The 12860-nt window shown below is 40.5% G+C and overlaps 1 protein-coding gene across 50 annotated transcripts in view; it reads right to left on the bottom strand.

Moving 5' to 3' along the window:
- Positions 1 to 576: 576 nt before the first annotated feature.
- nrxn1a (neurexin 1a) overlaps positions 577 to 12860 on the bottom strand; it is a 2342145-nt gene continuing 2329861 nt past the window's right edge. For 41 of the 50 annotated variants that reach the window (XM_038810283.1, XM_038810313.1, XM_038810330.1 and 38 more), the window contains one exon: positions 577 to 5486. In XM_038810283.1, coding sequence (XP_038666211.1) covers positions 5182 to 5486 — 305 coding nt within the window. In that variant the 3' untranslated portion in view covers positions 577 to 5181. The remainder of the gene's footprint in view (positions 5487 to 12860) is intronic. The other 9 variants (XM_038810476.1, XM_038810496.1, XM_038810460.1 and 6 more) reach the window with 3 other exon arrangements.

Below are 12860 nucleotides of genomic sequence, written 5' to 3'. Positions count from 1 at the left end.
CAACAACATACAACTTGCATTTACATAGCATCTTTAATGTCATGAAATGTCGTTCTTCTTCCATAGAAGACCCTCTGAATCGATGAAGACTTCCACTACTGTTTGATGGGTTCTGAGATTGCCTGTAAATCCAATGCACAGTCCGTAGACTCTGGAGATGGCCCAGCAATCTTTAGCTTTGAAGAAAATTATCCTGCTGTTGAACATTAAAAATACCGAAGTGGCTGCGTTGATTGACAGACAATCTACTTTGGAGTGGATGTGAAACAGCTGCTACAGTTGAAAAAAAAATCCATCTGTTTTCTTAGTTCCAATGGACTTTATTGTTAACATTTCCCAGGATTTGTTTGGATAGGTGGAGCTATTATTGATTCTTTCCTGAGTTTCCAAAGGGCTAAACTGCGTATCTCAGCAGAAGAACAATGTTCAGTTTTTGATTAATAGCTTTAGTAGGTTATCAAAGGTTTTTCTGGTCTTTGATTGATCTGATTTTGTCGAATAATTTGTTTGTTTTTATAGCAGATTGACCACTTGAAGGGATTTGCATTTTTTGAATCGGTTTTATGCATGAGAGGATTTTTTTTCCAATGAAGTGTGGAGTGCCTTTGAATATGACAGCTCTATTTAATTAGAATTTTTTAAAATGTCCATTTCAAAGATATCTCAAGGTCTGTCCATAGTTGATATTCTGTGAGTGGCTATGGAGGACATATGAGGTGGGCGTGGGAGCTGCTGGTGTGTAATGGGGGCATGTGGGGGCTGAGGAATGAGGGATTGAGGGCCTGACATTTAACATTAAAAATGGGCCAATATCCCTGTAAATGGAGGCAGATATTCCAGTCTACGGGCCTGGCTATCTGCCATATTCTGCTGGCATCTTGCTATCCTTTTAAAGGAGTTAGGACCTCTGGGTTTGGAAGTTTTCCAATTCCACCTTGCCCTCCCCTCCGTCCCCATGAAAATTTGGCTGCAGAGTTTTCTTTACCTACCGAGCAAGTACGTTTTGACTGGGGTTAAGGGTAACAGAGTGCATTGGAATTGGTAATAAAGGAAATGGCAAGAATGATCATTTTGTGTCAAAATAAGCAATTGTATCACTTCAAGTGGAATCTCATTGGGTTGAATTTTATACTCCTCTACTCAAGGATTTAAGACTTCTTACTGTGCTCACTCCAGTCCAATGCCGACACTCCACATTATGGATTTAAAGGTGGGGGCCACTTAAAATCCAGCAGAGACATTCCCGACTGCCTACCCATCCACCTCCGACATGTCTGAAATTTTACAGGACGGTGTGGCGGGGTGGGGAGGGGAGTGGTGGAGGGAGGCATTGGGTGGTTATCCTTCCTTGGGCCTATTGCAGCCCCTAAGCAGACAATGAGGGTAGGGCAAACCTCCCGGCAGCATGGGGGGATTCAACGGGAAATCGCATTGACAAGTGGTGGGAGTGGAGAGTCCGCCACCAGCAAATGGCACTCCAAATTATCCATCCTCGCTAACAGTTGGAGCAGGACAGACTCGGAAAGGAGAATTAACACTACTCCTGCTATTACATTGTTGTAGGACAGAGGTTGCGATTTTGGATGACCTCCGCATTAACTTTTTAATAGGGTGGGGTGGGGATAGGGTGTGGGCAGGTGGTAGCCTGGGACCACGGTGCCCTGTAAAATCGAGCCCAATGAGTTTAGATAAAAGCTGTTCTGTACAAAGTAAAATGAAAGTCATTGATAAATACAATGAGTAAATGAAGGAACTCAACATCTGAGATGCTGGCAAAATGTACATTCTGTTATTATAGACTATCTTCCAATCCCAGGAACAAATATACATACAAATGAATTAGAATCATCTCCTGTGACAACCCCAATACACCTGGAACTTTATTTCATCCAGTAAAATACAGCAAAACAGTCACATCAAAAGGATTCTAAATAGTTCACTGTGGCTTGGTTACAAACCCAAAAATAAAGTTGTTTAAACGATGAAAAAGTGGAAACATTGTTATGGAAATACCACACCGATACCAATGAGGTTGTAATTCCTTGAGTGTTATTTGCGGTTAAACAGGGAAGAAACAAAAGATTGTGTATCACAAGGTTTCTATTATAAGAAACATTTTATTAACAAAAACAGTAAATTCCACTGGCTTAGCATTTCCAATAATGGTTAACTTGGCTTTTGCAACAAAATTTTCTTTCAATATTTATCACACAAAGCACTCGAAGATGGGGCTCCAGAATGATTTTGCTTGTTTTATCTTGTGTGAAATGCATCATTCATAAGTAAAATTTCATACAGTTTTAAAACAAGAGTTTGCCAAAACACAACACATTACAGTACCAAACAGTATCAACCTAAATGAGATTTGGAAACTGCCATGCTAGGGGCTGTAGGTAGTTTAAGACATAAGAAAAAGTTGCTTCGGTGCAGCCAGTAAACCAAATTGTTGACTGCATGGATACAACCACCTTGGCAACATGAATAGCTTAAAACTGTCTAGTTAGTCAAGTGCTAATTACTTTACGATATATTCTACTGTTGTCTAGTTGCTCTCTAAAGTTCCTACAGCCACTTTTAATGTATCTCTGATTGTATGAGCGTGTTTAGTAATGGGGTTAACGAAAGTAAACAAATATTTGTTTCTCAGTTTGATCTGTTGTCTGCATTAATTACCAGGCTTTGAGCCTCTTTTATATACCTTTGCATCACCAGAATAATGCAATTACTGGAGAATACCACTCTGCAGAAGTTAGGGTTCCATGATGAATCCAGAATGCCACAAGACTTAACAACCAATCTCATGTACGGAGGAGTTTCTCAGAAACCTCTGAACGTACTTTTCAACGATAATAAGGAAAGCGCAGCAATCACTGCAAATTGAGGGGAAAAGCAGACTTTGATCTCACTGCAAAAGGTTATTTGCAAACCTGATCTTGTGGGATTTTCAAGTCTCCTCCTGGTACAATTAAGCAAGTATAAAATGTTCAGAATTACTTTTTCCAATCTTCCTAATTTCACAAACATTAACAATAGTTTGTGTGGGAAGCTTGAATATGTTTGACTTGTTTGTGCTACTGAAGATATAGGAAAATTGACTTTAATTGTAGAAACATCACAGTTCTATAGAATGAAATGTTCAGCAATCTGACGTTAGTATTCATTTAAAATTTAAAGGGGTTGAATCTTCATGAACATTTTTTAGGTCGTGCATTAGCGTTTTCAAATGTCCAATATAATTTCGGAAATCGCATCAGAACACATCACTGTGACATTATTCATTATTGTGATTAAGGACCCATCTGCTCCTCAGAAACTGACAATAATGAGAACACTTTTTTTTCTCCGAGGTAAAAGCCAGGGGATGAAAAATAAGTTTTGCTGAGACAGGATTTATCTGAGGTGGATAGCATAAAATGACTAATGTAATGATTATTTTCGATGTCATCGAGGTGGCTGTAGCAGTTGGCAAGGAGACTATAGTCAAATCTAAGTGATTGCTGACATAAAATACACGATTCCTGTTATGTTGTGGCCCCTGCTGTTTAAAGCTAATTTTAAATTCCTCCTTCCTGTTTGAATGTGTGAACATCTATTTCCCTCCCAGGAGGTCTTCTAGCAATTCAGCTGGTTTCCCTTGAAGTACACCCATATAAACTAATATATTCTCTTTGTATTTGATTTGAAGCACATTACAACCGGGTTTATTGCTGTGAAATCATCTAAAAATAATATAGAAGCTAAATAATGAGTTCTTAAGATCTATATACTTTAATATTCCACATATAGGACTGTTTAGTCAAAGCTAGAAAATGAAAGACCTTCGATGCTTCAATGTTAAAGCTTTCAACTTTCAAATGGGATAAGGGACATATTTAAGTATAAAATGATTAAACTTAACAATATGAAATAGGAACAAATACGCAACTGTATTTTCTGCAATGACTCTATAGATACTTAGGAGGATTTCCATGTAACAAGTACATGACATTAAGCAACATCAATATCTGGCTTGCAAATAATTGAAAGGTCAGATATTTCTTTTAGCATTTTTCATTTTCCCCACTGGCTGCAGCAAACATTAAAAAAATCAAGGTGAAATAATTGAAACCAATTTCCATTGATTTACCTTACAAGGATTTCATAGCATTAGCCACCATTTCAGTGTAAAACTTGCTTTGTTTCCCACACAACAAAACCTCATAAAAACATAAGAGATTACTGTCTGAGTCAATTACAAAAAATGCAGCTAAATCATACGTGCGTTCATATGTATCCCTCATACATGTATGGTCGACATTCATTACGATGGAAATTAAAAAAGAAGTTTGATACTATTAATGACCGCTGCAAAAACATTGTAACATTGCAGACGTCATCAACAAGTTCAAACCTGTCTATACCTAGCTACAGCTATAACATTACGTTTACCAAAAAATGTCTGGATAGCAGAGATATTTGCATTGTCTATACAACAGGCTATAAAACATCACTCATCACAGTCCAGAAAGCACATATACGTGTTTGTATAAATGTATGTAATAACATATTAGCGTGCATGAAAATTTTCAAATGATTGTATCTATGCTCTCTTTTATCTGTATATATCCATGCCTTACATTTCCTGTGGATGAAATTAAGGCTTTCCTTACTTCTTACAACCAGAAAGGGATTATTCCACTTTATACTATTTTAACATTAGTCTTATGTTGTAGCCAGCACTTAAACACAGGTCGCCCATGGATGTAAAGATGATAAACCCTTTACCGTCGAGGGTCTGCTAACTATTGTCTATTTTAAGTTTCTTGGAGGAATGAGACTTCTGTCATGTTGCACAATTGTTGAGCACTTTGGCTGAAAACTCATGGGTAACAGGTAGATTCTCTGTGCACTGTTGTAATACTCTTCTTTATGAATGCTTCATGCTGTTGTCTCCACAGTAAAGTTCAGACAACGAGAAGACGGAGCGAATGAAAACACTGTGAACAAGTAGGAGACTCCAACCAGCTTGAAATGTTAATGCTTACTTTACAAACTGTCGTCTTTCCTTCCCGATTATGTGTACTGTCTTTATCCTGTGTGCTTTGCAAAAAGTACATCTCAGTTTTATCATGTTTTTGATAAAATGAAGTTTTTTTTTGTTTTCCTTTTCTTTTTACAGGCTTCCTTCTTCAGAGTGTATAATCAGACGTAGTACTCTTTATCCTTATTCTTCTTGTTTTTGCTGGAGCTTTTGGCATTGTTCACCTGCTTCTCTTTCACTACAGCCCCATTGGACTGAGCCGAGTTACTGATGTAGTTTCTGCTCTCATCCACATGGTAGGAACCTTCGTCCCTATTCCTGTACTTGTACATAGCATAGAGGAGGATGAGAATGCATAGGGCGGCTGCTGCCACAATCCCAACCACCATCCCTGTAGTGCTGCTCGATTCCCGAATCACTTCCGCTGTTCCTGGGAAGCCTCTGCCACCTGGTCCAGTGGGGTTTGCTGTAGGCATATCATGAAATATGGAGGAAGTTATTACTCGGTTTTAAATCTTTTATTGTCAGTATAATTTGATAAAATGGGCAAAGGGGTACAATACAGAATCTGGAAGGGGTTTCAAGCCACTGTTAAACATTATTTTATGGCCTGCAATTTGGGAAAGAGAAAGTGGTTGAAAATCTTAACAAGAGTCAAAGAAAGTGGTCTACCAGTGCTTAAAGGACTTTGTTAGTTCTGACTTCCTTTGTATCCCACCCAGGTGTCTGTACTTTGAAGCAATTCTCAAACTATGATTATGCATGCTGTAGACAGTGCTATCTGTTGTTTAGAATGAAGATGTGTAAGAACATATCACTAGGTGGCAGTTTAGAATTAACTACTCCCCTTGTGCATTCACCAACCACCGTGCTTTCAGGATAATGCCACCCCATTAATACAATTAGTGTTGTCACAATCAGTAATGCAAAGTGATCTTGCTGCAGACTTTAAAGTAAAAGGCTGTTTGCTATTTTCAATAACAATAAATCAAGAATGGTCCATGATGAAGAAAAGCAAAGGTCCATGATTAAGTAGAGGAATGGCTTTCTAATGGGACTTTTGTGATCATTATAATGACCTCCTAGGAGCAAACAAAATGGACAGCACTGTGCAACCAAAAAGCATAGATGTTGAACGACAGAAACATTAACACAGGCTAACTCAGCAGCACATAATGAGACTTCTGAAATGGATGGCAACCGTAATTGGTTTATTGGTTGAATACAAACATTAACACTTTAACATTCATCCTGAAAGTATCAAAAAAGAATGCTCACCATACAGGTCAGTCAACAAATTGCCCCCATGATTTTGCATGAAGGAAAAATGAAAGAAAGTTGTAAAAGAATGATCTAGAAACACGATCACATTTGTTTCTTACAGTATTTCAGCTTCAATTAAAGATTATAGAATACGTTAAAACTGTTCAATCTTTTAGGTCAGTTAACATACCTATCAACACATTGCAGAATGTCACATTTTCATGCCATCCGGGTACGCCCCATCTTTATTAACATATCCATCCCCATTTCAAGAAACAGATTTTTACATAATTTAACAGAGTAATTGAGTGGTCAACTGAACCTCCTGTAAACTTGAAATAAAACACAATACAAAGAGGTCAAGCCACAGCCCAGGAAGCACACACCAGAATGTTAAAGCTCAGAGACTCAATAAAGGTGGGGTGCTCTGAAAGTTATCTGCATCGACTCACGTATCCTTATCAGTAAGGCTCTGAGTTAAACTGTTCATTGAATGTCACTCCTTTTCAAGATTTGCCACTGAAATACTTTCAATAGCACTGATTATTTTTCCAGCAAAGGGAATGATTCTCAGGTCAAATCTATATAATACCTGCTTGAAAGAATTGCTAGTTAATGCCATTTTGACATGACCGATAACCTACAAAAGGTGCTTGAACACACTTCTGGGAAAGAGCAAGCAGACATAAATGCTGAACCACTGTGAAATAGTTCTTGACATGGTATGCGCAATCTTATGTTAGAAAACAAGAAAAATTATTACGCGAAGCACCTGTATCATAATTATACCATTACAGCTACCAACAGACTCTCCCCTCTAAAACATCAATGACACTGCAGTAAATTCCTTGTCAGTTTATAGACATTACTTTCTATTCCTCTGTGTGCCCATCACTTGTAAGCCAGGTCACCTTTGAACCTTGCACGTAATGAACAAAGCAATGGCAAAGTCTGCACTTACCATTTGCCACATTCAATTACTTAAGCAGAGACACTCAATTTAAATGATAATTAGTGCTCCCACACCTCTTCAGAATAATAACCATTTGTCATGTATTTGAAACCTTTTTAGAATTTCAGTCAAGTCCATCAGATTTTAGGTTTCCATATTATTTTAATGACAGAAAGGAAACTTTAGAGTTGAGGGAAGAACAAAAGGAAAACAATACTAAACACATAAGTACTTTCACTAGTAATGTAAATCAGGACTGATAAAATATAGTCATAGGGAAACAAAGAATTAAAGTAAGACAACAACTGAACGTTGAACGGTTTTGCAATTTAATTTGTTGAGAACTGTAACCTTTCAGCTTTAACACTATCAGAGGTTCAAAGGCCAGCAGTCATGATGGAAATAGAAATACTGCTTTTCTTCAAAATAGCTAATTAACCTATATTTCAAGAAACATGAACTTGGTTGCATTGTGATGAGAAAGTTAGTTTAATCTTGTAATTCTGAACTAAATTGAAATTTTGTTAAGTCAAATACATGACCCAATTTTACTTTTGTTCTAACTAGGGTAGGGAATAGGATTCTGTTAGCTCCTTTCTATTTCTGTATATGTTTCAGTCTCTGAATTTCATTGGGCTGATTAATTGGGCAGCACGGTAGCATTGTGGATAGCACAATGGCTTCACAGCTCCAGGGTCCCAGGTTCAATTCCGGCTTGGGTCACTGTCTGTGTGGAGTCTGCACATCCTCCCCGTGTGTGCGTGGGTTTCCTCCGGGTGCTCCGGTTTCCTCCCACAGTCCAAAGATGTGAAGGTTAGGTGGATTGGCCATGCTAAATTGCCCTTAGTGTCCAACATTGCCCTTAGTGTTGGGTGGGGTTACTGGGCTATTGGGATAGGGGGAGGTGTTGACCTTGGGTAGGGTGCTCTTTCCAAGAGCCGGTGCAGACTCGATGGGCCTCCTTCTGCACTGTAAATTCTATGTAAAACTATATGGGGCAACACATTTCATGTGGGGGGGGGGGGGGCAGGGTGCGGATGGATCGCAACCCCCTCACCCTCTGGTAGCAAAGTCAGCATGAAGCCAACCTGCACCACGTCAGGTTGCCCCGTAACCTGTGGGATTTTGGTCCCTCACTAGGAGGAGGTCTTGCCCGTGGGAGCTGCTGGCTAATTCAATTGGCTGGCAGCTCCATTAGTCCCGGTGGAGACAAGAGCGCTGCCGGGACTGCAACTAGGAACAAGAAAGCTTGGACCCTGGAGCAAGGCACGTCCATGCTCTGAGGCAGGGAGAGTTTGGATGGTTTAGGGAGAGGGTGCAGAGAGGGTGGCTGGTATGTTTGATGTGCAGTGGCTAGGAAGAAAGGGGGGAAGAAAGAGGAGGGTTTGGTAACTTATAGGAGCTGTCTCCGATTCGCAAAGGTAAAACCCCTCCCTTTACATAATACCTCCAATTTTTTCCATCCTTCGAAAACCTTTTTTTTAAAAAAGAGGCCTGCCCAATGTGTGTTTCATGGCATGGGCAGCATATTATCAGGATCAAGTGACTTGTTAACAAGTTTAATTTACCTATAATTATTCAGTAAAATATGGTGGGTGGATTGCTGATTTCGGCATCTGCCCACCCTCTTTATTATGGGGTTGAGCTCGCCTGCCCACCCACACTCATCCTGTTTTACCTGTCCCCCCCCCCCCCCCCCCCCCCCCACCCTGGTGAAAAGATATCTAGCAGGGAACATCAAATGCAGCCCACCTTATTTGCATCGGAATAATAATCCTAGGTGAGGGGGGATCTTATAGAAACATTTAAAATTATGAAGGGACTAGATAGGATAGATGCGGGCAGGTTGTTTCCACTGGCGGGTGACAGCAGAACTAGGGGACATAGCCTCAAAATAAGGGGAAGTAGATTTAGGACTGAGTTTAGGAGGAACTTCTTCACCCAAAGGGTTGTGAATCTATGGAATTCCTTGCCCAGTGAAGCAGTTGAGACCCCTTCATTAAATGTTTTTAAGGTAAAGATAGATAGTTTTTTGAAGAATAAAGGGTTTAAGGGTTATGGTGTTCGGGCCAGAAAATGGAGCTGAGTCCACAAAAGATCAGCCATGATCTCATTGAATGGCGGAGCAGGCTCGAGGGGCCAGATGGCCTACTCCTGCTCCTAGTTCTTATGTTCTTAATATTGATATTTTGAACGAGTTCATTAGGGGGGAGGAAATGAATGTTGTTCACTTTTAAGGAACAAGTATATCTAACAGAGCAGCAGAATGGAATTACTTGCATTGAGTTTTTTCTCACAAGTTTTTCAGGTGCTTTAGTTGGGGGGGTGGGGGGGGGGGGCACTTGGATCAACAAAATAGGTAAAACAGAATTAGCAGAGGCATCTCATTTATCAACAGCCCTCTGACATCTCATCCGAGGTGCTGGCCCAGAAAGTAATTGTAACTTCTAGGAGTTTGACTAATCCTTTCCTCAGTTGTCATGCACCTCCGGCTTGGGACATTTGATAAAGAATGGATAGTGTGAAAGTTAGCTAGTTGCTGGAAGGAGCCCCGTAAAAAGAAAAGGAAATGCAAAAGCAAAATATTGCAGATGTTGGAAATCTGAAATAAAAAACAGAAAATGCCAGATATACACAGCAGGTTTGGCAGCATCTGTGGGGCGAGAAATAGAGTCAACGTTTCAGGTCAGTAATAATAGGTCACAACCTGAAACATGAATTCTTTCTCTCTCCACAGGTGCAGTAGGTGTCAGGCCTGCTGAGCATTTCCAACATGTTTCCAGTTGCCACACTGCTCTGACTGTCCTGCCTGAGATCAATTAACTCAGCAAGGGTCAGAAATCAAAGTTGAAAGGTCCCCGGAATGTAGTCCAAAAAACTGGATGGACCAAGAGGGAAGTGACTGGGTTAGTGCAACACTTTCAAATATGTTGCATTGAAACAAAAATATTGGAAGTAAATGCCTGTCGATGCATTCTGGTACAGGGCCGCCTGTAGTCATCTAAACCTGGTAAATTGGTCTTTTCTTTTATTTAGTGCACCCAATTCTTTTTTTCCAATTAACGGGAAATTTAGCATGGCCAATTCACCTACCCTGCACAACTTTTGTGTTGTGGGGCTGAGACCAATGCAGACACGGGGTGAATTTGCAAACTCCACATGGACAGTGACCTGGGCTGGGATCAAACTGGGGTCCTCAGAGCCCTGAGGCAGCATTGCTAACCACTGCGCCACCGTACCACCCTATAAATCTTTGTAAAACATTTCCAAGGAAGATTGACATGACATTAAAATTAAAAATGTACTTAAGCCAAAGAAATAAATTAACACTGAAACTGTAACACCACATGTGATCACTCTCTCTTCATCTGGAATATTACTTCTCTCAGCATCTTGGTCTGCAACCATTTTTATGGTTCCTCCTTATACCAATATCTTAAGCAGTATATTTGAAATCTGGGGCAGGGTTTTCTGTTTGGGAAACTGTGTTCTTCCACCGGAGCTGAATTGCACCTGATTTGCTCACCCTCTCAGAGTGCAAATCAGGAAGCGAGTCCCAATCCTTAGCTATGCAAATTTTGGCATGGCGTGGTTTGCCTGGGATTTCCTAGGGAATCCCACTATCAGGCCACCATTTTGAGCGGGTGGCCCAAAAGCGAAGTCCCGCAGCTCTGCCTCCTCCAGGTAATGCAATTCAGCCACCCACCTCCCCACCTTGCAGCGCAATTCACCCCCCCCCCCCAACCTGCATTTTTCTGGGTCACCCCCCGCTCCACCTGCCAGCGCCAATCATGTTTATTCCCCCGATGCTGGATTCTCCCCCGCATCAGGAACTCCGCTACCAGCAGCACACGGCAGAGAATCCAGCCCCTGGCCATCAAAATTGTAACAACATTAGTTAAGTTTGTGTTTAATAATGTGGCTCTCTGTTAACCACTTTGTTCCTGTAGGCAAATGTATAAACATCCTTACTTTGATTGGATACCTCAATTTTGCCTACCCAGTGAAATAAAGCAAAAATATATGAAGTGGGATTTTTAATCTAAGTACAGAAATGTCCATTGCCAGGCTACATTTACCTTTGTGTTAATTCTATTTCTCTTTGGATCAGCAACAAGCCGACCTCTGAAAACTTCATGGAATCTCCTGCTCTCTTTTAGATTATAATGTAATTGCCTAATTATATCCCCCTCTGATTTTTTAAATTATATTTTGCAATGGCACAAAAGCTTCAAAGTAAATTTGATACCACTTTCATTGGTTCAAGTAATTGAGCTAGACTTCAAACTAGGGGTTCACTTGACAACAGTAAATCACTCATATCTCTCGAGATGTAAGGTGTCAACTGAAACCAGAGAATAAAATAGAACCCAGTGCATTAACAGTGTCCATCGTTCGATATGAGCATTTGAAATACTTGAAATAGATACAAAAGTGCTGTAAGTGCATTGGGCAGTCAGTGGCTGAAAGAGAAAGGTAGCAATTTGGATGGGACTGTTTATTATGATGGATAGTCCATCTCTGAAGAACCTTGGCCTTGTTTTCTGTTTCATTTATTGATTGACTTGTTCAGTTTCAGTATTTACAGTTCCTTTTATGGTGCACAATGCCCCAAACCTACTGCTGTAACAATCTCTATTGGAATCAGGCATAATCACTGAGTGTTTACTTACTGGCACAGTGCAAAGTCAAGCACAGTAGTAATATGTTGACTTCAGAGATCCTGCATAGCATAACCTGGTGGCTAGCTGAGCACACACTAAGACACTTTATTTCAATATACAGAAGCCGGAAAAATCAGCACATTGCCAGGTCAGTTCAGTTAGCTGAGTGCTAAATTGGATGCAAAATATCTTGGATTCGAAGCTTGGGAAAAATTGATTCAACTTTTCATCCTTTTCAGCTACATTCTCGGATTTAGGGAGAAACAGGAGGCTAATAATCTCGAACAGTGCTTAGCACACTGATGTAGTACCTATCTTTGGACACTCTTGGCTGTTTAGTATTAAAAAAAAAGGATCAATTCTATACACAGTAGGAGTCTGACTAATGGAGAGCGATCTCTATGGGTCATCACTCTTGTAGATGTCAGAAATCAGATAGTATACTTTCAAATTTCAAAGGAGAGCTTTCTGCTTGTCAAGATTAAAAGCAGGGAGTATGATATTTCACAGCAGTCGGGTGATTTGATCCAGCCAATACATTTATTTCATTTTCTTTAATGCTGGGCAGGATTTGTCAGATGGTGGAATTTCCTGCCCCGCCACCACAAAGGCTGCCGATATTCACTGCTACACACCCATGTATACTCTGTGGAGCGTTAACTGGTTGGAGGCAGGACGACCACCCTTTATTCAAGAGTAAGTCCTGCCTCAGAGAATTTCCAGCAATCTGACAGGCCGGCAGCTTTGCAATCCCAGCAGCACCACAAACAGTGATGGTTACTGCTGAGACTATATGCAATCCTTATGTGTGCTGGGAAAAGCAGGACCAGATGGATGCAGGGGTCTTAGAGTGGAGGGAGGGAAGACCTCAGGAGAGGTGCGGGTGGTGGCTAGTGGGAGATTGGAAAGGCCAGGGATAGAGAGTACCTGGAGCATTCAGGCCCCCTCCCCTGGAACAGGG

This window comes from Scyliorhinus canicula, chromosome 1, assembly GCF_902713615.1.
Source record: "Scyliorhinus canicula chromosome 1, sScyCan1.1, whole genome shotgun sequence".
Taxonomy (NCBI): Eukaryota; Metazoa; Chordata; class Chondrichthyes; order Carcharhiniformes; family Scyliorhinidae; genus Scyliorhinus; species Scyliorhinus canicula.
The sequence above is the reverse complement of the archived record's forward strand: the minus strand, read 5'-3'. Positions and strand labels throughout refer to the sequence as shown.